This window comes from Lathyrus oleraceus, chromosome 5, assembly GCF_024323335.1.
Source record: "Lathyrus oleraceus cultivar Zhongwan6 chromosome 5, CAAS_Psat_ZW6_1.0, whole genome shotgun sequence".
Taxonomy (NCBI): Eukaryota; Viridiplantae; Streptophyta; class Magnoliopsida; order Fabales; family Fabaceae; genus Lathyrus; species Lathyrus oleraceus.
This window is the reverse complement of record NC_066583.1, coordinates 566818260-566843121: the sequence shown is the minus strand read 5'-3', so window position 1 is coordinate 566843121 and position 24862 is coordinate 566818260. Positions and strand designations below refer to the sequence as shown.

Below are 24862 nucleotides of genomic sequence, written 5' to 3'. Positions count from 1 at the left end.
AGCTGTATGGTTATTCATTTCATGCTTCATCATCTATTAACTAGAAGTCAATGAATTTGAAGATAAGATCAAAGTGGACATGTGATCAAATAATACAGGGTACAAAACAAATATTCTTTCCACTACCTGATATTATGGGAAAAGCACAATACTATACATCACACCTATCATTGATATTATGGGCGAAGGACGATACTAAGTGTCACTCCTTTCACCAATCTAATCATGGACAACCATTATATTGGTATCCCCCTTTTGTCCTCCAACGATCTCTTTCTCATGCTATATAAGTATGACTTTGAGACTTGAAGAAAAATGCAAGCGCTACAATAATTTGACAAGTCTATTTCTTCGTGAAAAGATATCAACTTTATGCATACTTTTTCTTTAAGTATTTATTTTTCATTTGTATAAAATATGCTTGTGTAGAAGCAACTTGTAAACACAAAAACTTTATTCAAGCTTGTTGTTTGTAATTCCTTAAGGAGACGTGGGTATAGTCAGATCCTTGAGAAGACAAAAAATGTTGTTCTTTGTGATTCCTTAAGGAGACTAGGGTATAGTCGGATCCTTGAGAAGACAAAGAAGGTTATTCTTTGTGATTATTGTAATTAATTGATAATAGTGGATTAAGTCCTTGTGTATAAGGCAAAATCACTCTGATGGGTAGACTGGAGTAACTTTGAGTTTCAAGTGAACCAAGATAAAAATACTTATGTTTTTATCTCTTTGTTCTTAAAATTTGTGTGGTGCTTTTGAGTTGGTAATTTTTTTATATTTTAAAACCCAATTCAAACCCCCAATTTCTTGTGTTTTTCACACCTCCGGGTTCTTCACATAAGATTCTCACTGAATCTTTCTTGACATTTTCTATACAATCTCATTCCTTAAGCTTATTTGTGATCATGTCTTTGCGGATCACTACTTGCTTGTTCACTGGGTCGAACAACTTATAATCTCCAGTTGAATGATATCATATTAGGATCATCTGACTTTATTTGTCATCAAGTTTTCTTCTTAACTGATCAAGCACATGTATATGTGCTATAGATCCAAATACTTTCAGATGACTCAAGCTAGGCTTGACACCAGACTAACATTCTTCTAGCGTAATTCATTCTAGCTTATTCGTCGGACATTTTTTCAAAATATATGTTATCATCGACATAACTTCTCCCCATAATTCTTTGGGAAGATGCTTTCCTTTCAACATACTTCTCACATATTCATGATGTCTACATTCTTCCTTTCAACATTTCCATTTTATTGTGGAGCGTAGGCGGGAACTAACTCATACACAATCCCTACTTTCTCACATAACATGTCAGAGTCTTTCGACACATATTCTCCACCACCATAAATACTTAAATTTTTTAGCTTTCAACCACTATGTCTTTCCACCATAGATTTAAACTTAGCAAATATCTCAGTCACTTCGTTTTTCTTCTTGATTATATAAGTCAACAACTTTTAACTGAAATTATTTATGGACGTGACAAAGTATTTGTTACTTCCAATCAAATCACCTACATGAAACCACATACATCAGAGTATATGGTTTTAAGGGTTGCCTTTGACTTACTTCATGCATCCTTGCTGAAGTTGTTCTCGTGCTGCTTTGCCTAAACACATTCTTCACACACTTCTTTTGGAATGTCAATTTCTGGTAAACCTGAAACCATATTTCTTCTCTTCAGATCTCTGATGTCGTTGAAATTGAGATGGTCAAGTCTGTAGTGCCATATCCATTCATCCATACTAGTTGCAGTTGCAAGGTACTTATGCTCCATCACATTAAGTTTAATCCTGGAGGTTCTATTCTGAGGCCTAAGTGCCTTCAAGATTAATCTTCCACCTGAATCGAGAATTCTCATCATCTTGTCTTTGGTCGATAATTTCTAGTTCTTTTCGACCAACTGCCCTATGTTGAGAAAATAGTTTTTCATGGCTGGTATGTATAATACATTAGAAATTACTAACATTTTCCCATCATTCCTCCTAATCAGAACATCACCAATACCTTCATCTGCTATAGTATTGACATTTGTAAATTTTACCATATTCTTCATTGAGGGTTTCATGTTGACAAACCAATCTTTCCTACCAGCCATGTGTGATGATCATCATGATTTAAAGTACCATTGATCCTGAAATCTTTCTTTATCTCTTATTGTGACCATCGACAACATCTCTTTTTATTCATGCTTTGCAAACTTTGCATAATTATCTTAATTATTTTGTTTTCAGGATAATCACTAGAGTAAGGATCATACTTTTGACAATTGAAACACCGAATCTGACTTTTGTCGGGTTTTTGACCACCACCCTTCCTCTACCTGCAACACCACCTCTTTGATTGCTTTGGTATGAGGGCTTTCTTTGATTTGACCAACCTCCATCTTGCTGATTTCGACCAATCAAATTACTGTAGCCTCCTCTACCGTTGTTGTCAAACCACTTTCATTTACCTTTCTTTTCTCTTGCTGATTGTGCATGCAAAGCCATATCACTCTTTGACTTGCCTTCAACTTTTTTAGTCATTCTTTGTTCATGAGATTCATGCGTCCCTTGAAGCTCTTCCTTTGTTAATATTGACAAATCTTTTGACTCTTCTATGACTAATACCATGTGGTTGAACATTGGAGCCAATGACCTTAAGATCTTTGAAGCAACTGATCTTGATGTCAACACTTCTCCATATACCTTGATTTGATTTACCAATTTTGTAACCCTAGTGAAAAAATCAGTTATGCCTTTATTGTCTTCCATCTGAATCAATTCATACGTTCTTTTGTGAGTATGTAACCTCACTTCTTTCATCTTTTCTATGTCTCTATACAATTTTCAAGAATTTCCCATGCTTCTTTCGCTGATTCAACAACACTAACCTTTTCAAAATTGTCTGTATCAGCATATTGATGGATCATAAATAGATCTTTATAATCTTTCTTCTTTAATTATTTGTGTGCAACATTTTCTTCATCCGTCGCGTTTGTTGCAAGCAAAGTCACTCCCTCATTCACAAAATCCCAAATATCTTGATAGCAAAAAACAACCTTTATCTACTTGCACCAATTCTCGTAATTCTGATTCTTCAGAATTGAGAGACTAGCCGGAAAATACCCATTCAGATGATTCATCAATATGGTGTTTTGCTTCCCACGAATCGCGTAGCCAATGCTCTAGATACTAGATATTGGAAATTCAACAATACTTATAGAGAATTCCGATGCATCTTGATGAACAAAATTCACTCACACCGATAAAATTCCTCTTGTTCTCCACTTTTCACTCGAGTGAATCAACCAGTCTTGGTTGCAAGATTGCGCTACACAATTTTTTAATGGAAGAAGAATTAAAAAATGAATTTGGGAAGAAAAGAAAATTTAGGATTTACGAGAAAAGGAAGAAGAAGAAGAAATTTCTGCATAGTTTCTCTCTGTTTCAAAATGAGAATTTTATTATTGGCAACTGCAAGTATATGTTATAATACAATGATATGGATTACTCCCTATTTATAGATTTTGGGTTTGCTTGCTCCTCAAACAAAACCCAAAATACCTAATTATGCTAACACTACAAAATTAGACCTAAGTCGAAATTCTTGTCGAAGTACACCATTTCGACGTTTCAACAACTATCACAATTCAACATTTTATTGCTTTTGTCGAGCAACCTACTTCCACACAAGGAATTATAATTCAACATCTTCAACATCTAGAGTATGTTCATATGATTCACTCTCACCGATGCATTTCTGAAGCACAAACATCACAAATTGCATTGACAAATGAATATGGAATAAGACTAAAGGATGTACGCAAATATATGTCCAAGCAAGTAAAGGGAATAAAGACTATTGATTTTCCATGACGTGATCTTAAGAATTACCTTCAAACCAAAAGAAGTCAATCACTAAAGTATGGTGAAGTGGGTGCATCGATAATGTATTTCAAACAAGAAAGTGAAAATCCTTCATTTTTTAATGACTTTCTAATGGATGTTGAAAAGCAAATAACAAATATATTTTGGACGGATGCATAAATGATAAATGATTATGAGTACTTTGGTGTTGTCATCACTTTTGACACCACATATATATGACAAATAAGAATTATGGACATTTGAGAGTATTTGTTGGACTTAATAATCATAAACAAACCGTCCTTTTTAGGAAAGTATTGCTATATGAAGAAACAACTCATTTTTTTTTATAGTTATAAAATTTGTGTTGTAAAAATTTTCACTAAGATTGTCCTATGTTCCACTCTAATTAGTAAAAAGAAAACTTAAAAAATATCAAAACAAGAAAATGTCAAAAATATAAAATCTTTTTTATTTTTTAAGTTTTATTTTTACCAATTATACAGGAACATATGACAATTTTAATGAATTTTTTTACAATATAAACTTTATTGGAAAATACAATCTTAATTTAGAAGTTTTCAAATATTAGTAAATTGTTAGGAAAAGGTTAATTAAGTTCACTCTGAGGGTTCTCACTTTTCTCGGCCATACGCAACCGGATTTCGCGTCTTGTTTCTTTTCCCCCATTTCTCATTCCCCTCACCGGAGCACTGTCTCCGCCGTTCCTCGCTGATGCAACCCTTATTATTGCATCCAAGTTCAAATTGCACCATCAATTATTAAATCGATCTGTAAGTTTATTTCATGAAACAACTAATCAAAATCGTCTAGTTTTATAGATTATTTGATTTCGTTGATGTTCGAACAACATTCCATCATTTGATCTGTAATTCATTATGAATCAATTTGTTTACTGTAATGGTTTGAGTGAATTGGGCTGGAAATCGACCATAGTCCTGCTTACTGCGATATTGGAATTAACAAATTGAGCACAATATTAGATTCTTTTTATTTGTTTATGAATAATTGAAAGATTTGCATTACTGTTTGTTCCTATTTGTTGAGAAGATTAGGGTTTATTCTATGTGTTGTATGGTACTACTTCTAGATTAGAGTTTTTCTGAATCATTTTATAGTGCAGTGTGTCGGTTTTTTGTGATATTTTTTTTGTTGTATTTTGCTACGCCCCTTTTGTAAGGGTATTTTGATTTGAAATTGTTAGTATGAAATGAAAAAATTGGTTCATGCGTTTCAGCCTGTGATTCACGTGTTCAATGAGTTACTCATTGGTTTAACCAGTGACAATATATAGGGAGTTGATGATGTTGGTTTTTGATTTTGTTTCAGCTTCCGTCTCCTTTTGGTACCCACCTGAAACTGACCTTCGAGTTCTGCACTCTATTCTAATCACCATCATTCTTCATCAGTTGGTGACGGTAGTCCACCATCACTCAAAGCTACTGTTATTGATAGCCTGTGATTCAGCCATGAAGATTGGACAGCCCGTGCTCCTCAAAACCTGGATTTATATTTGTTGAGTACACATGCTTTCTGAAAGTGCTCTATATTCAAGGTAGAGTGAAAAATCAGTTACTTTGTTTTTCATTTCAATAGAAATTAATATTCCATGGATTGGACCAATGAGCGTGTAATATCTTTTATGTTCTCCTTAATTATTGTTAAGAGTTTCACATTGGACAATATATGGCTGGAACATGTGCTTATAAGTGGGTGCGATCCTCACCCTACAAGCTGGTTTTGTAGGGATGAGTTAGGCCCAACCACATTTTAAATCATGCATTTTTGCCTCAAAGTCATGTCATTGTGCATTTGAAGAGTTGCTTCAATTTTTGAACAATGATGTGTGGAAATATATAGAGCTTTACAATGCATCTAATTGTCTTCATAGGAACTTGCTGTAAAAATGGACTCTAGTCCCATTGACGCGTTTGGTAGACGTAAGCATAAGCTTTCTAAGAGGCAAAAATCCAACAAGGAGGGTCAGGACTTGACAAGCAACCTACCTAACCACGTTATTGGCCACATTCTTTCTTTTCTTCCGACTAAGGAAGCAATTCATACCAGTGTTTTATCAAAGAGGTGGTTATATCTCGGAACATTTATCACTGGACTAAATTTTGATGACAGAGACTTTTATTATTCTTCCTGCACGATAAGGAAAAAAAGCTTTATAGACTTTGTAGATAGGGCACTGCTTCATTGGAATAGTGGCGGCTTCCAAAGTGTTTCTCTTGCATTGTTAGAGACGTATGATTCTTCTTGTATTAAGAAGTGGATATCAGTGGTTTTAAATTTGAGAATCAAAAAGCTTTGTGTCAATCTGCAGAATGAACTCGCAGTTTCCTCTGATGCCTTTTTTAAATGTCGGTTCTTAGAGGAATTGATACTGAATAGGTTTGCCATCACAGTTTCTTCCTTTGTTTGTCTGTCATCCCTATCATCCCTAACGATCCTGAAGTTGTGTAGAACTAAAATTAGTTGTGACTCCTCTAATGAGTCCGAAACGTTGACACTTAATTTCCCAGCTCTCAGAAAGTATGAGACATTAGATTGCACTTGGTCTGGTGTGAAGAGTGTCACTTTACAAGTCCCTCTACTTGAAGTGGTTTCAATAAAGTATACTTCTGTCTCTCGTGATTCGCATGTTGAAATTAAGTTTTATGCTTCGCGGCTTACAAAATTTTGTTATTCTGGTTTTGTATTGGATACCATTTTGTTAGACACAGACAGTTTAGCATCTGCTGATATTAGTCTATATAATAATGAGAAGAGTTTACAAGAAATTGGGATGTTTGTTAGTAAACTTCTCAGTATTTATCCAGAAAGTCTAAAGCTGTGTGTTTGCATTAAGCAGGTATGTTTTCTACTATTCTTGCTTCAGCCTTTGTTTTCACATAGGATAAGGTTATGTGCATGCCTTTGATCCTTTTATAGTTGAGAACTGTGTAATTTTTCATTAAATTTACTGTCTTATAGATATAGTCTCAATATACTGTCCTAACATGAACAATTGTACAATTTTGTAGTTCGTCCTTGCAGGATCGAAACATCATTTTACAGATATTCCTCCATTTGGAATGTTGAGTTATCTAGAACTAAACTTTGTTGGCTGCGAATATTTGTTAAGCATACTTCTAAAGACACCCTGTCTGAAGACTCTAGTTTTAAAGGTTTGTCATTGTTAGTTTATAAATTTAAAAAGAACTTAATGTATAAGGTTTTTTGGTTTCGAAAATTCTACTTTTCTTTTTCTGATCTCCAGGTGATATATTTTGATGGAATGCTGATGGATTTTGCAACTGTGCCTCATTGTTTGCTACATACTCTTAAAGTGCTGAAGTTTAAGAAATCTGTTGGTCATGTGCGTGGGTTAAGTATTGCCAAATATATTTTAGAAAATGGTCAGGTATTGGAGAGGATTAATTTTTGCCTCTGTTCCAAGGAAGCTCAAGAGAAGGTACTTTCATTTAAGAAATCTTCTACTTCAGTGATTTTAGAATTTTCAACTGAGCTGTAAAAATATCATCTTAGGAAGCTTTGTTTTAAGATTGGTAAAAAAATAATACAATTTTATTGGGAGAATGTATGTAATTGCTACGTGCAGTTTTAATAATCTAATTTTACCTAAGTTCCATTTTTCTTCATACCTGTGACATTTTTCAGTGAGTCATACAGTCTTAATCTTATATATCAAATAGTTACATATCCGTCATATCTACGCTAGAAAATAATAGATAAATACAGTTGGGCTATTCCGAGCCGAGTAAGGACCCCTGTTAATTTGTTAACTAAGAGGTTTAATTTGTAGAAGCACATGTATGTTAGCTTAGATTGTTTAACTCTTAGTTTTCTTGTAATAGTGAGCAAGCCTATGGATTATGCTCTCAACAAGGATGAGCCTGAACTTAGAGTCTTTGTCCTTCTTGTTCCTCTCCAATTCCTTAGCTTAGATTGTTTAATTTTGTGCTTAAGTCTATCCCTATTTTCTTCCCGTCTTTTTTGAAAATGTCTATAAAGGTTTGGAGAAAAATAGTTCAGATTCAAAGGTTTTTGCGGGGAGGAGTTAAGGGTGATTCTAAAATTCTTTGGGTTAGTTGGGTCAATGTGTGTAAGTCTAAGAGTAAAGGTGGCTTGGAGGATAGAGATCTACACCTGGTCAATTTAGCTTTTTTGACTAAGTGGAAGTGACGTCTTATTTCGGGTGCCTTTAGTCTTTGGAGTGATATCCTGATCGGCCGTTACGGTGTTGCTATTGGCTCTTCATTAAGAGGTGGTAGAGACTCGGGCTTTCGGAATTCGTCTTCCTAGTGGAAAGATGTTTCCCTTCTTGGTTCTAAACTGGAAGACCCTTCAGACTGGTGATAGAACCCAAACAAATGAGGAAGCACCACATCAACAATTAATTCACTCAGCAACTAGTGGGGCCCAGCCGTTATTGGTTTATTCTAGAAGAAAGGGCAGATTGGGAAATAGTGGCTAAGGTTGTTAGAAATGAGGTGACGTTGGGAGAGAGCATCACAACATTTCCTTTCCTAGTTATAAGGAGTGAGAGAGGGAAGGGAGGGGCATTTTTGCATTCTGTCTGTTAGTGCAGTGAGGGTAGAGAGTACTGACTCTCTATTGATTACAGATCTAGGGATCTGTAATTCATTCTTCTGTACCTTGTTCCTTTACACAACCATATAATAAAGCTCTTTCTCTTAAATACTGTTATTATTATTACTATTCTATTGTGTACTGTGTTGGTACGTATCAAGTGGTCCGACCTGCCGGATTCGAAGCACCGGTACCAGTGGATGCTAGCGAAGAAAATCAAAGCGGTAGCTTTAACGAGAATGGAGGCAAAGGTGACGACATTAGAAGGAGAAATCTCGGAAGTACGTTCTACCTTGGAAAATTTCCAGGTAGAGGTGAAGGAGAATCACGCGAGTTTAATTGCGATGTTGGAGAAGTACCTGGGAAAGGCGGTAAGAGAGGAGAGCAGTGGGAGTGTGTTAAACAGAACTGTACCGAAGAACTTGGGGACACCGGAGAAGAAGATCGGAGAAGCTTCAAATGGGTTTCGCGTCGATCCCTTGACCGAGTTCCGTCATTCAGCGAAGAAGGTGGAGCTTCCGTCGTTCGACGGTGAAGATCCTGCCGGTTGGATTTCACGAGCAGAGATTTACTTTCGGGTACAGGGTACCACGCCGGAAGTGAAAGTGAGTTTAGCCCAGTTATGTATGGAAGGACACACCATACACTTTTTCAACTCACTAGTTGAAGAAGATGAAGGACTGACTTGGGAGACGTTGAAGGAAGCGTTACTCGAAAGGTACGGGGGACATGGCGATGGAGATGTGTACGAGCAGTTGACGGAGCTGAAGCAAGAAGGATCTGTGGAAGAGTACATAACAAAGTTCGAATATTTAATCGCTCAAATTCCGCGGTTACCGGAGAAGCAATTTCAAGGCTATTTTCTTCATGGGTTGCAATCGGAGATTAAAGGTAGAGTTAGGAGTCTGGCAACCATGGGAGATATGAGTAGAATGAAGTTGTTGCAAGTATCTCGTGCTGTAGAGAAGGAGGTAAAAGGGAAGAGTGGAGTTGGACTCAACCGTGGGCCAAAAAATGGGCCTTATCGGGTTGGGTCACAGGTTGGAAGCAAGGGAGGGTCAGATTGGGTTATGGCAAAAAATAGAGAAGGGGGGGTGCAAGTGGCAATATGAGGAATGGGCCAAACAATGACAGGCAGGCCCAAGGTGACAGGAGGCGTGTTGGGCCTCGTGATAGAGGGTTTACACACCTCTCTTACAATGAACTTATGGATAGAAAAAAAAAGGATTATGTTTCAAATGTAAAGGACCTTTTGGTCCTACCCATCAATGTCCAGACAAACACCTTAGAGTGTTAATGGTGGATGATGAATGTGAGGAGGATGGAGAAGCTAAGGTGTTGGCTGTGGAGGTAGGTGAAGAGGAGGATGAGGAGCACGGAGAGATGAGCATATTGGATTTACATCATATAGCCCATGAAAATCATCAAACCATGAAGTTTCAAGGAACAGTCATGGGGTAGAAGTATTAATTTTGGTGGATAGTGGGGCATCCCACAACTTTATTTCACAAAGTTTAGTACACCACATGGATTGGCCCATTGAACAAACCCCACAAATGAAGGTTAAAATAGGGAATGGGGTCCAAATAGAAGCGCAGGGGAGGTGCAAAGAGCTGGAAATGTACATTGGAAGTTACAAACTAAAGCCGAATCTGCAATTGTTTGAATTAGGGGGTATTGACGTGGTGTTGGGCGTTGAATGGTTAAAAACTTTGGGTGATACTATTATTAATTGGAAGCAACACACTATGAGTTTTTGGGAACAAGGGAAGTGGATAACACTTGGAAACAAAGAGGGGTGCAAAAAGCCATTGATTGCTGTCGCATTACGCGAAAAAACCGGCGGGAAGCAAGAACAACAGAGCCGCCACCGTGCGTTATTTATCCCAAAAAAGGGAAAGGAAACGCTCAGAGTAAACCTGGAAAAAGCATGGTCTCGCGACCAAAGAGAATGGGATCGGGAGTCGGTTATGCGAAGGGAAGGTATTAGCACCCCTACGCATCCGTCGTACTCGACGGGATCCACGCACAAAAGGAAGGAATATGGTTGCTAAAACACTGCTCAAAAACAAACAAATACTGGCTGAAAGAGACACAAGAAAACAAACAAGACTGACTCGGCAGGACATCGCGTCCTGGGCCTATTTAGTCTATCAGGCATAGACATCAGAGTCGAAGTAGTTCGGACTAGGGGAAAACATGCTCGCTAGGATGTCGCATCCTATGCATACGTATCTTCTTGGACGAAGAAGAATCAGAGCATCCGTAGCTCGACTAACACGCACACCCAACACAACAGACACATGCAAACGTGGAATCCGAATGCCAATCGCTGGACTTACATCAGATTCCGAACCAAAACAGACCACACTGGAAACCAGATGCCACTTGATGGACTTATACCGGACTCCAAGCACACAACTAGACACAGGAAACCGACTGCCGATCGCTGGACTTACGTCAGACTCCACGCCAACACAGGAAGAAGAAGGGTCTCGATTGCAACTAGGGCAAGAGAAGGGGAAGGTCTTAATCGCAACGAGGGCGAGAGAAAAGAATTAGTGTTAGTTGTTAGTCAAACTCGACAAGACATCGCATCTCGTGCCTACGTATCTCATCTGGACATGAGAATCAGAGTTGCCGTAGTTCGGCTAAACTATTCCTGTTGGTTTGTGTTTTTTAGTGGACGACGTCACTACGCAATCTACCGGATGCTCGACCTTTGGAGACTTACTCACCTGTAGTAGAAGGAGTTGACGTATCCTTAAGAGGGGATAATGTTTGTTTGTGTTTTAGGAAAGCTCAAGCAAGAAAGGAAGTCCTATACGAAGGAACCGTGCTACCTTAATTGTCATGCAAACGAGACTACGCGGAGTCTAGCAAACCTAGGGGATACAATCACACCACACAAACACATACAGCATGAAATAAACACACCAACAAGGGGCTCAAACATCAAGGCTAGGCTTTAGTCGAGGGGTCATATCAACCTCGACAAACAAGCCTCTGTATCAAGGTAAGGTTAGCTCTTAACCTTGACATTGAGAGTCAAGGTGAAGCTAGATGAAAGGTGAGTGAAGATGAGACTTCACAGCTCTTATCCCTGGCCAAGGAGAGCTTCAAACAATGAAGTGTGGGTCCAGAAAGTGGGAACCCTTCTACACTTAAGACACTGACTCAACTGTACAACTGTACAAGATCTTGGGTTACTGTCCTCAATGCATCAACACAGTGGTGTGAGCAGAGGGACGACTCAACAGAATAGCGGGAGATAGATTGCATATCTCTTTTATCCGCCAATTGCCTCATAAAGGTCTTTACCTGCTTGGGGACAAAAGTAAACAAGCACAAACATCGCCTCTTAAGGAGGACTTCAGACAGGTGCCTGGCCAAGTAACAGGCCAGGTCTTCCAGACTACATGGAGACAAGAGAGTCTACCTCAATGCTTAAGCAAAGCAAAGCAATAGCTAGTTCTCAAAGAACTAAAGCGACTATGGTACCTGAAATCAATCAAATATAATCAGTATTCAAGTCACAACGTCACAACAGACAAATTATGAACCAACAGGCAACACAATCAATCACATGTGCAAAGCACAAACTCAAATGAAATGAATTAGCATCCTACAAAACAAACCAAGTTAGTTCATCACAATCAAATAAACCAAACTCAATCAACTTGAATTAAACTCTTCAAAGCATTTTGCTTCTTAACCTGAAAAAACAACTCAAAGGTGAGAAGTAAGACCACTAGGACAAGCCTAGGGTCAAAAGGAGATGAAAAATTCAAAACAGCAAGTAAAAATTGATCAAAACCAAGATTAATCAAACAAGAATAGAATCTAATTGGTCTCACATCAAAACTATGCACCAAATCCATTTCATACACAATTTAGGCCAAAGTGGGCAAGTGTGAACCACATATGAGCAAACAGAATGATTACAATCAAATCAATAACAGCTCAATAAATTCCACAAAAATTCCAGCCTAAACAGAACACATTGAATGAGCAGCATATCAAATTTCATGATATTTGGACAAGTGGAAGTAAGGAAATTAAAATCAGGAAGTCATGGTATGCAAATACAACTTCAAACAAGACCACAAATCATCTGCCAACGTCAAATGAATGCCAAACAGTGGAAACCAATGATAAATGAATGGGACCAAAGCCAAGATGAAGTTAAGCATGTTAAGAACCAATCCACCAAATTTCATCTTCATATGATAAGGAATGAGAATTTTACAAGTCATGTAAGTTGATCACTCAAGAAAAGTTCACAAAATGGGAAGACTTGACCAGACGTCATCGGACGAAAGGGAGAAGCTCGACGTTTATCGACACCAACGGAGAAGGAGACCAGACATCAACGGACGACGGATGAACTAGGAAGACTCGACCAGACGTCAACGAACGAAAGGGAGAAGCTCGACGTTTATCGACACCAACGGAGAAGGAGACCGGACATCAACGGACGACGGATGAACTGGGAAGACTCGACCAGACGTCAACGGACGAAAGGGAGAAGCTCGACGTTTATCGACACCAACGGAGAAGGAGACCAGACATCAACGGACGACGGATGAACTGGGAAGAAAGCAATACATCTAGATGTCAACGGACAACTAGGAAAAACTCGACGTTTATCGACACCAACGGAGAGGAGGAAACTTCACTAGGGAAGGGGTATAACAACCTGAAACCAAATAGGACGTCACCAACGACTCTACTAGGGATCCTGGCTGGGAGTCAACCAGACATTAATGAATGACTGGAGAATAGGATGTACAATCAAACGTCAACGGACGAATGAGAAAAACTCAACGTTTACCGAAACCAACGGAGAGGTAGCTCTGTATGGGGAAAGATACAACTAGACGTCATCGGACGAATAGGAAAAACTCGACGTTTATCGACACCAACGGAGAGGAGGAAACTCTGAGGGGAATCATCTGGTATTACCAAATGATCTGTGGGAAACAAGCCACTATACGTCAACGGACGCATAGGAAAAACTCAACGTTTATCGACACCAACGGAGAGGAGGAAACGCTTTTGGGGAGGAAATACAACTAGTTATCAACGGATAACTAGGAAAAACTCGACGTTTATCGACACCAACGGAGAGGAGGAAACTCTTCTGGGGAAGGAGATCGACGTTACGAACATCGAAAGATGATGTTTACCGACACCAAAAGAAGACCAGACACTTACGCATGACTGGGAAGGCACCGAAAGATGGTGTTTACCGACACCAAAGAAGACCAGACACTTACGCATGACTGGGAAATCACCGAAAGATGGTGTTTACCGACATTAAAGAAGACCAGACACTTACGCATGATTGGGAAAGCACCGAAAGATGGTGTTTACCGACACCAAGGAAACAACACACGCGGGTGCTGACAGGACGACATCTACATATGTCAAGGCAAGGCTACACACTTGCTGGGGTCTCACTGGGGATCAAGGTTACAACAGCGAGCAAACAGGAAGGAGCACCAAGAATACCGGTTTGTAGGTATGAAAACCGGTGACCGACCAAGGCGTGAATTGGTTTGTTTTCCAAAACACTCAACATCCTGAAGAGGGCTAGAAAAGCGATCTTGTTAAAGGATGGACATCCGATTCCACAGGGAATGCGAATCTTACTCTGCTGGAGAAAACAATCAAAAGATTGACCAAAGAGTGCATGAGATATATCATCTATAGCCGTCAAAACGTAGATAATACACTCGCATGGAAGATTATCCATAATCGGATTGGAGGTTGTTAGATGGAAAAAAATCGACCGACCTCATCCTGAAGAGAGCGAAAGCAAACTTGTTAAAGGATGGACATTCGATTCCGAACAAAGGAATACAAATCTTACTCAACTGGGGAGGACGACTTCGACCCAAGAGCGCATGAGATACATTATCTATAGCCGTCGAAACGTAGATAATACACTCGCATGGAAGATTATCCATAACCGGATTGGAGGTTGTTAGATGGATAAATCGACCGACCTCATCCTGAAGAGAGCGAAAGCAAACTTGTTAAAGGATGGACATTCGATTCCGAACAAAGGAATACGAATCTTACTCAACTGGGGAGGACGACTTCGACCCAAGAGCGCATGAGATATATTATATATAGCCGTCAAAACGTAGATAATATACTCGCAAGGAAGATTATCCATAACCGAGTGGAGGTTGTTAGATGGATAAACGACCGAAAAGAAAGGCATCGGGGTACCAGACTAGGTATGCAAAAGATGACCAATCAAAAGGGATAAAGTTGCTAACTCGGAGCAAATATCCAAAAGGTGAAGAGAATATCAATACCGAGACTGGGTAAGGATAACCACAAAGAGGGGATTACATCTACCGGGTAGTGGGTAGAAGACCGCCAATTCCGCCAACAATCAGAATGAACCACAAAGGTTACCTCTGCTAGGGGATGAAAGTGGGATTTTACAACTACCAAGAGTAGGTAGAAAACCACAAAGATAGGACTTACAACTACCGGTTTGTAGGTAGAGGCCACCAACTTTCGCTGAGGATAAGATGAATGAGTGCCGGTTAGTGAGCAACTATTCATTTATACCACAGGGAATCACAAGAGACAGCCACAAGGAAGCCAATTCATGATCGATCCGAAAAGGCAAACTGAATCAAGACATCCTAATGAGGAACGAACTCAATAGGGAAAACCCATCCCAAGGGGAGGGAACGGAAACAACCGTCATCCACGAGGATATAACTCAGTGGGGAAATGCAGAAGAAAACGACAGACACTTTCTGCTTAAGGGGTCAACTCTACATGGAGAGATCAGACACACCCACATCTGCTAGGGGAATTGACCCAATCTTGCAAGATGCTGCCAACTTCCGGGAGTAACACTGCTGGGGATACCCGCTCACTTGCGGAGTCACTTGTTGGGACAACACCTTCCTACCCTGCTGGTGAACCCAATTCTGAAATCGATCCAGAGGTGCGCGACTAAACTCCTTCCAATAACCCGTTCTTGGCCACCACGACTTAGGGCTAATGGATATGCTTGCAATGCAGATGCATGAGTTTTTTTTAGCGCAATGCCCCATGATCATGAAAATGCTACGCACTAGTGATGCGATATGCTATGCTTATCTAAATGATGAATGCATAAAACACACGTCTCCTCCCGAGACAACACCGGGGAGCTCCAGGAACTGTGCTGAGGATCTCATTACCACGTCAATTTCCACCCTGCTGGGGAAAGACAACATTTGCTGGGGATGACCTCCATCGAACCCGAACTGCTTGGGATTACTCTGCTAGAGGAGGCAACCAATCCTTACCTCTATTGGGGATAGCCCCGCCGAACCCGATCCTCTTGGGGACCTTGCTGAGGGAAAACCATCAATACAACCTCCGCCGGGAAGACAGCTTCAGACTTGGAAAACAATCACAACTCCGCTGGGGATATGGTAACCTCCAGGCTTGATGAGGAGACACCGATCTCGAATCGGCTAGAGAAATAACACTTTCAGACCCACTTGGGAGATACGGCCTATTTAACACGAAACACCCTTCGATTCGTCGAACACTGGCATTCATCCTCCAACCACAGTGTCGACTTTCCACTTTTGAGAACTCCCAGACTTGTCTGAACTCTTCTGATTCATCCCACGAAGATCGAATTCCTGGGATTCATACAAACTTTCCAGTCCTTAGACTTTGAAGAGTTTTCTTGATTAACCCTCCAGGATCATCGTCGTAATCCTTCACCGTCCCTTCATTATTCGCCTAACCCTTGCCCCTGGTTGGACTCTGTGGGGATTTCTTTTTTTTCAAAAGGCTTCATATCACCACCTGTCAGCGAATGAAGATATCTAACAGCACCTGCACAAGAGATTGTTAGATAAAAGCGTGCCCCAGGCGTGCCAACACTTCAACATCTTGGTCGCTCAAACTTCCGAATAAGATTTCCAGATTTCAATCTTATAAGCATGCATCGGAAGGGACCTCTATGTTTCAAAATGCAAATATTCTTATCAAAACGAACGGATGTTTTCGTAATCAAAGCGGTAATGAAAACAAAAACAAAACTATTTGACTGAACGCATTTATTGACTGAAACAAAAAGGTGGCTCAAAACCAAGCAACACACAGGAAGCAAACCCTGGAAAGAGGTGATTGCGCATAAAAGTGAAAAAATCTACCCTAATGGCAATGTGAAACCATGATCTCATCGGGTTCCAACTCGGTTACACCCCATATGTCCTCAAGACTTTTCGCACTTTCGGCCTTCTGAACAAGACGCTTCCGATCGATCTCGGTCGGAGATTATCCAAGTCATATCTCAAGCACAAACGATCATGCTGGACGCAGTTGTTCGTTTCAATCCCTCTTTTGCCTGGACCGCCCTTTCGGGTTTCAGTCCACCGGGATACCCTTTTTTGCCCAAGCCGCCCTTGTGGGATTTTCGACTTGCCGGGTGTACAGTTTTTTTTTATTATCCCTAACTTTTGCCCGAACCTTTTCTTTCTATTTTTTGGTTCGCCGGGATGCCCTTTTTTGCCTGGACTCTTTTATTCTTTTTGTCCAGCGGGACTCTTTTTACAAAGTATTTTCTAACTGCGTCCGCATCTGCAGGGGATGGAAAATCCTCGCCACTCATGGTCGTCAGGAACAAAGCTCTGTCGGAGAAAGCCTTCTTGACCATGCTGGGGATTCATGACTGTATATCCACTTGCCCCACGATCGTCTCGAGGAGGAAGGATCCTTTTCAACACCACATCTCTTCCATGCTACCCACGAGGTCGCACTTCTCGGTTAACAACACGCTTCATTTACCGGGTACAACTGCCCCATGACAAGTAACTGTCAGCCCTTTTCTCCTCGGTCAGGCTCAACATGTCATACTGAGTCCTTATTCACTCATCCTTTTTCAAGTTTACGTCCAACGGGACCCCATGACGAAACCTGAGTCTCAAATGGTAGTACCACCTTCATCCCATATCTGAGTGAGAAAGGCGTTGCCCCAGTATGTGCACTTACCGAAGTACGATACCTAGGATACCAACTTCGTACTCAGCCCCCATCGTTGGTGTGTTCAAATGTTATCGGGGAAGCACTAGCTCATTCACTTTAAACTCTCCCCATCAGACATCAGAATCCGTTCGGATTCAGGGTCAGGCCCCTCCTCCGGGATCGGTCACTCTCAATCTTTCGATTTGAGTACCTCGAGATGTCCTCATCAGGGACTTCAGACTTCCTTGGTTGATAATCATCAATGGGTTGTTGGGCAAGATAGCCATACAATACCCTCCTCTTGATTGCTTTCTGGGAGATGTACTGAATATCGGATTCAGTCGACACCATTTTCCCTCTCGCAACCCGTCCGTTCAATGCTATCTCCTCAAGCACATACTTGATCAGATCCATTTTGGACATCCACAAAGTGGTATGAATCAGCACACTGTCTTAGTCGGCGAACAGCCTATGCCAAAGTACATCAAGTTTTCTCGAGCAGTGAGTGTATTGTTTCACAGTCGATAAACTCTTTGCTTAGGTAAATTGCATGCTCTTTTCGACAAGACTAGTCATGCTGACCCAATACGCCTCATAGACCCCTTGAGGGCTGTTAAGTACCAGATTAACAATTGTTTCTTCCACGGAATATCTCAGAATCAGAGGTTCCTGCTACTCATTCTTTCATCTTTCCATGCCCCTTGGCAATTATTATTCTACCTGACCGTCTGTTTTCTTTTTTAGGTTCGGTTCAGGCATTTCTGACTTGCTTTTTTCCTTCTTTTTTTTCTTTTTTTCTTTTAGCAGGATCGACCTCGACTCCTCTTTCGTTCACAATAAGCCTCGGCAACTTACCGGACAACACTCTACAAATGCACTGGTTCGGACTCAACCTCAGTCTGAGTAGTTTCGATCCGGTCAAACAATTTGCCCCAGATCCACCGGATGCCCCTCTTCCGCTTGGGACTTTGTCATCATGTCATCAACATGGCATTCGCTTTCACGATGAGTCATATCATGAAACAAAGTCACTGTAGCCCTTTGATTCGTGGCCTTCTTCTTCACCTTACAACAAGAAGGTACTCTTTGGTGTGATGGACATTGTTTACTCCATATCATCTGGCGACAATTCCACTTGATTTTGGCCATAAAGCCATCCCTGAAGGTAAACACCGAGAATTGAGTTGTACTATTAACCAATACATCCATGTGAAGTACCGGGAATTCATCTCTCGAACTAGCTCTATTCACGTCTCGATAGTCCACACACATTCTCATCTTTTAGCACCGGTTTCCGCTTCACTGGAGGACAGTCTTCTCTCCATGGTAGCTCGTGCCCCACAACATGGGTATTCCACCCTGGTGTATCTTGATGCAACCAGGTGAAGATACCAACCTGCTCTTTCAACAGGGCTACCATTCTGTTCTCGACTCGCCTCTGAAGCGGCCTCAACTTTCATTTCCCTTCTGACCTCGGCGGTACTTGGGATGACAATCTTGACTCGCTCCTCGTGCAGTTGAATCACCTTCTCCTCTTGTTTCAACGCCCTGGCTAATTCCAGCAGATCACAATCTTCTTCGCCTTATTCTTCGGCATGATAGATCGGAGTGTCGAAGTCATACAGAGGTGTAACCAAATTGTTATCGATGAGATCAGGATGGTAACCACTTTTGAGGTCGAAACCAAATGAATCAAAAGGAAAGAGAATAAAAACATTGCCATTTTTTATTTTTTAAAATTGCAAAAAGTGAAAAACAGGGAACACCGCTTTTAATCACAAAAACATCCATTTCTTACTGATGCAAAATGTTGCAAAATGAAACACATGAGGTGGCCCTTACAATGGACCAGTACGTTTCGGGCAAAACGTATGGCTTTCATGCAAACAACAATTGAAACACAGAAATGCTACACTTCCGGATGAGTGACAGTGGTGATTTTGGAGGCTTCTTAATTCTCTGGTACGCACGACTTTATCCACAACTCGAGCTCGCGGTCACAGTCGATCTCTTCACTCACTGAACAAGCATGATCAGGATCCAGCATTCCTGCACTGACAAAGATGTACGGCGGACGACGTCCTCTGTTTAGTCTAGACGACTCTTGATCTGGATAACCAATCCCGAACATGTCTGCCTTTACCACTATGTCAATGATCCTGCCCCAGCCTCGAGCCTCTTTGTTCTTCACCACTTCTAAGGCTTGCTTATAAGAAGAAATGGACAACTTCTTCTCCTTCTCAGTAACAACAGCATTCTCCACCTTGACGGTTTCAATTGCTTGACTTAGTGCTTCAACTTTTTCACTGTCCATTTCCACTTCCATCATCCTTTGGGTCGTATCCCCCATCAACATACACCCCTCTATGACGACGGCTGCACAACAATTATCAATAGCAGGGAAAGCTCCATCCTGTACCAGAGGTTTTGGGACCACATCCATTGGAACCTTTAACTGATCTTCCTCAGTCACCTCCATTCCTTTCTTGACCTTTTTCACCATCTTCATCTTTACAGGACCCTGCCTGGGTACAGGGTTGACATCCCCCTTCATTATCTGTGCCAAGCTGACGGTCTTAGAGTCCACCATGTCTTGGACGACATGCTTGAAAGCTCTACAACCCTCAATACTGTGTCCGGGTGCCTCAGAATGGAACTCGCACCTGGCATTCTCATCATAGTGTGCAGGCCTCTTCTGCCGTTCTATGGGAATCAAAATCCTTGGCCGGACTAACCCCAAATCCCTCAACCTCCTGAACAGCAGGGTATAAGTCACAGGTGGTTCCTCAAACCGACGATCCTCCTTCTTCTTCTTCACCTGGCTCCTAGCTCTCGGTGCCTTCTGTTGAGGTGGTGGTTGTTGCTGTGGAGCAGGTGTATTACCAACAGGAGTGGTTACAGTGACAGCATAAGGGTGATAACGATCCTGACTGCGTTCCCTTTTAACTGGCACACCACTTGAATCAGCCTCCTTTTTTAGCAGACCACTGCCAGAGGGTTTCTTGGCTACAGTGCCAGAGGGTTTGTTCACTTCGGAGGGCGGAGCCTTCCCCTGAACTTTCTCCACTATCAGCCACTTCTCAATCTTTTCCAATCTCTTAGCCATGGCTTTCTGCCCCAAGGCAAACCCTTGCACAACACTGGACAAATCCCTCACCATCTCTTTCAGTTCGAGGATGTCGGCGTTGGGAGGATCCATCAGTTTGGATTTGTTGCCTCTAGCAGGATATCTGAGCAAACGAGCTATGCGCACCGGTTGACACCTACAAAACAGCAAATGGGTTAGTATGACTCACACATGCAATGTCTATCAGTACCAGGAATATTCCGTCCTTTGATTCTAGCGTCACCGAGACAGATAATTTTTCATCAATAACAATCTGACATCTGGATGTCTCTCAACCAGAATCTTAATAAAAAATGGACCCTGAGTACGGACAGACATGGGTTGAATGCAGATGAATGCGAAATGGGATGATGCAAATGCATGAATGCAGGTCATTGTGCCACCAAGTCATCTGAAGACCCATTCTCTGAACCAGTCACAGTCAACTGAGTCACCCTAAATCCAACTTGGGGAGTTCCGAAATAAACGGAACCGAAGATTACATCACTATCACCACAGGAACATCCACTGAACGGATGACAGCCAGATCCTCTGAACAGATACTCTCAAATTCAACCCAGGGATCCGAAATAAACGGAACCCGCTGATAAACCACGGACAGAACTCCGGCGTCCCAGAAATAAATGTCCATAATTCACAGTCACCATCAGTACCAAGAGTCACCAACTGGTCACCAACTGTACCTGTTATAATGATCATTCCCTCCCCACTCACGGGTGTCATCTAGGCCAGGGTAAGGTCGAGAGAAACGCAACATAAATAACCTTTCGCAGAATATCATCCCGTGCACACCCAATGTATGCACCGATAATATCCCACCAGGGTCTGAACTGCTCGTGATATCGATGTTCCGCTAAGTGGCGCATACCATCCGCTTCCCATGAATCACTCTATTCCTAGGTTTCCTAGATTTCACTCATAGCCTGGGTATTGGGCCTTTTACCTCGAGTAACTTCCCCCCAAACAGAGAAACACCGCACAACCAGCAATGAATATGAATGAATGCAAACATTAATGCACACAATAAATGCAAACAATGAATAAAATGAATGCAATAAAATAAAGCAGCACAAAGCAACCAAAGCCCTAACCTAGAGAGCGCTAGGAGAGACTCGCTTAGGGAAGATACACCAGCTGGCGACTCTGCTGGGGACATAAGAAGTTGACCTCTTGCTGGTCCATCTTCCCTAAGCGAGTCTCTCCTAGCGCTCTCTAGGTTAGGGCTTTGGTTGCTTTGTGCTGCTTTATTTTATTGCATTCATTTTATTCATTGTTTGCATTTATTGTGTGCATTAATGTTTGCATTCATTCATATTCATTGCTGGTTGTGCTGTGTTTCTCTGTTTGGGGGGAAGTTACTCGAGGTAAAAGGCCTAATACCCAGGCTATGAGTGAAATCTAGGAAACCTAGGAATAGAGTGATTCATGGGAAGCGGGTGGTATGCGCCACTTAGCGGAACATCGATATCACGAGCAGTTCAGACCCTGGTGGGATATTATCGGTGCATACATTGGGTGTGCACAGGATGATATTCTGCGAAAGGTTATTTATGCTGCGTTTCTCTCGACCTTACCCTGGCCTAGATGACACCCGTGAGTGGGGAGGGAATGATCATTATAACAGGTACAGTTGGTGACCGGTTGGTGACTCTTGGTACTGATGGTGACTGTGAATTATGGACATTTATTTCTGGGACGCCGGAGTTCTGTCCGTGGTTTATCAGCGGGTTCCGTTTATTTCGGATCCCCGGGTTGAATTTGAGAGTATCTGTTCAGAGGATCTGGCTGTCATCCGTTCAGTGGATGTTCCTGTGGTGATAGTGATGTAATCTCCGATTCCGTTTATTTCGGAACTCCCCAAGTTGGATTTAGGGTGACTCAGTTGACTGTGACTGGTTCAGAGAATGGGTCTTCAGATGACTTGGTGGCACAATGACCTGCATTCATGCATTTGCATCATCCCATTTCGCATTCATCTGCATTCAACCCATGTCTGTCCGTACTCAGGGTCCATTTTTGATTAAGATTCTGGTTGAGAGACATCCAGATGTCAGATTGTTATTGATGAAAAATTATCTGTCTTGGTGACGCTAGAATCAAAGGACGGAATATTCCTGGTACGGATAGACATTGCATGTGTGAGTCATACTAACCCATTTGCTGTTTTGTAGGTGTCAACCGGTGCGCATAGCTCGTTTGCTCAGATATCCTGCTAGAGGCAACAAATCAAAACTGATGGATCCTCCCAACGCCGACATCCTCGAACTGAAAGAGATGGTGAGGGATTTGTCCAGTGTTGTGCAAGGGTTTGCCTTGGGGCAGAAAGCCATGGCTGAGAGATTGGAAAAGATTGAGAAGTGGCTGATAGTGGAGAAAGTTCAGGGGAAGGCTCCGCCCTCCGAAGTGAACAAACCCTCTGGCACTGTAGCCAAGAAACCCTCTGGCGGTGGTCTGCTAAAAAAGGAGGCTGATTCAAGTGGTGTGCCAGTTAAAAGGGAACGCAGTCAGGATCGTTATCACCCTTATGCTGCCACTGTAACCACTCCTGTTGGTAATACACCTGCTCCACAGCAACAACCACCACCTCAACAGAAGGCACCGAGAGCTAGGAGCCAGGTGAAGAAGAAGAAGGAGGATCGTCAGTTTGAGGAACCACCTGTGACTTATACCCTGCTGTTCAGGAGGTTGAGGGATTTGGGGTTAGTCCGGCCAAGGATTTTGATTCCCATAGAACGGCAGAAGAGGCCTGCACACTATGATGAGAATGCCAGGTGCGAGTTCCATTCTGAGGCACCCGGACACAGTATTGAGGGTTGTAGAGCTTTCAAGCATGTCGTCCAAGACATGGTGGACTCTAAGACCATCAGCTTGGCACAGATAATGAAGGGGGATGTCAACCCTGTACCCAGGCAGGGTCCTGTAAAGATGAAGATGGTGAAAAAGGTCAAGAAAGGAATGGAGGTGACTGAGGAAGATCAGTTAAAGGTTCCAATGGATGTGGTCCCAAAACCTCTGGTACAGGATGGAGCTTTCCCTGCTATTGATAATTGTTGTGCAGCCGTCGTCATAGAGGGGTGTATGTTGATGGGGGATACGACCCAAAGGATGATGGAAGTGGAAATGGACAGTGAAAAAGTTGAAGCACTAAGTCAAGCAATTGAAACCGTCAAGGTGGAGAATGCTGTTGTTACTGAGAAGGAGAAGAAGTTGTCCATTTCTTCTTATAAGCAAGCCTTAGAAGTGGTGAAGAACAAAGAGGCTCGAGGCTGGGGCAGGATCATTGACATAGTGGTAAAGGCAGACATGTTCGGGATTGGTTATCCAGATCAAGAGTCGTCTAGACTAAACAGAGGACGTCGTCCGCCGTACATCTTTGTCAGTGCAGGAATGCTGGATCCTGATCATGCTTGTTCAGTGAGTGAAGAGATCGACTGTGACCGCGAGCTCGAGTTGTGGATAAAGTCGTGCGTACCAGAGAATTAAGAAGCCTCCAAAATCACCACTGTCACTCATCCGGAAGTGTAGCATTTCTGTGTTTCAATTGTTGTTTGCATGAAAGCCATACGTTTTGCCCGAAACGTACTGGTCCATTGTAAGGGCCACCTCATGTGTTTCATTTTGCAACATTTTGCATCAGTAATAAATGGATGTTTTTGTGATTAAAAGCGGTGTTCCCTGTTTTTCACTTTTTGCAGTTTTAAAAAATAAAAAATGGCAATGTTTTTATTCTCTTTCCTTTTGATTCATTTGGTTTCGACCTCAAAAGTGGTTACCATCCTGATCTCATCGATAACAATTTGGTTACACCTCTGTATGACTTCGACACTCCGATCTATCATGCCGAAGAATAAGGCGAAGAAGATTGTGATCTGCTGGAATTAGCCAGGGCGTTGAAACAAGAGGAGAAGGTGATTCAACTGCACGAGGAGCGAGTCAAGATTGTCATCCCAAGTACCGCCGAGGTCAGAAGGGAAATGAAAGTTGAGGCCGCTTCAGAGGCGAGTCGAGAACAGAATGGTAGCCCTGTTGAAAGAGCAGGTTGGTATCTTCACCTGGTTGCATCAAGATACACCAGGGTGGAATACCCATGTTGTGGGGCACGAGCTACCATGGAGAGAAGACTGTCCTCCAGTGAAGCGGAAACCGGTGCTAAAAGATGAGAATGTGTGTGGACTATCGAGACGTGAATAGAGCTAGTTCGAGAGATGAATTCCCGGTACTTCACATGGATGTATTGGTTAATAGTACAAC

General features: G+C 41.8%; 1 protein-coding gene across 2 annotated transcripts in view; it reads left to right on the top strand.

The window, feature by feature from the left end:
- The first annotated feature begins 4437 nt into the window (after window positions 1-4437).
- Window positions 4438-24862, top strand: part of LOC127086494 (F-box/FBD/LRR-repeat protein At3g14710) — a 32886-nt gene continuing 12461 nt past the window's right edge. The window contains exons 1-5 of one of the 2 annotated variants that reach the window (XM_051027266.1): window positions 4438-4658; window positions 5215-5440; window positions 5777-6742; window positions 6915-7058; window positions 7151-7345. In XM_051027266.1, the coding sequence (XP_050883223.1) occupies window positions 5792-6742; window positions 6915-7058; window positions 7151-7345 (1290 nt within the window). In that variant the 5' untranslated portion in view covers window positions 4438-4658; window positions 5215-5440; window positions 5777-5791. Of the gene's footprint in view, window positions 4659-5214; window positions 5441-5776; window positions 6743-6914; window positions 7059-7150; window positions 7533-24862 lie in introns of those variants that run through there. The other variant, XM_051027267.1, reaches the window with a different exon arrangement.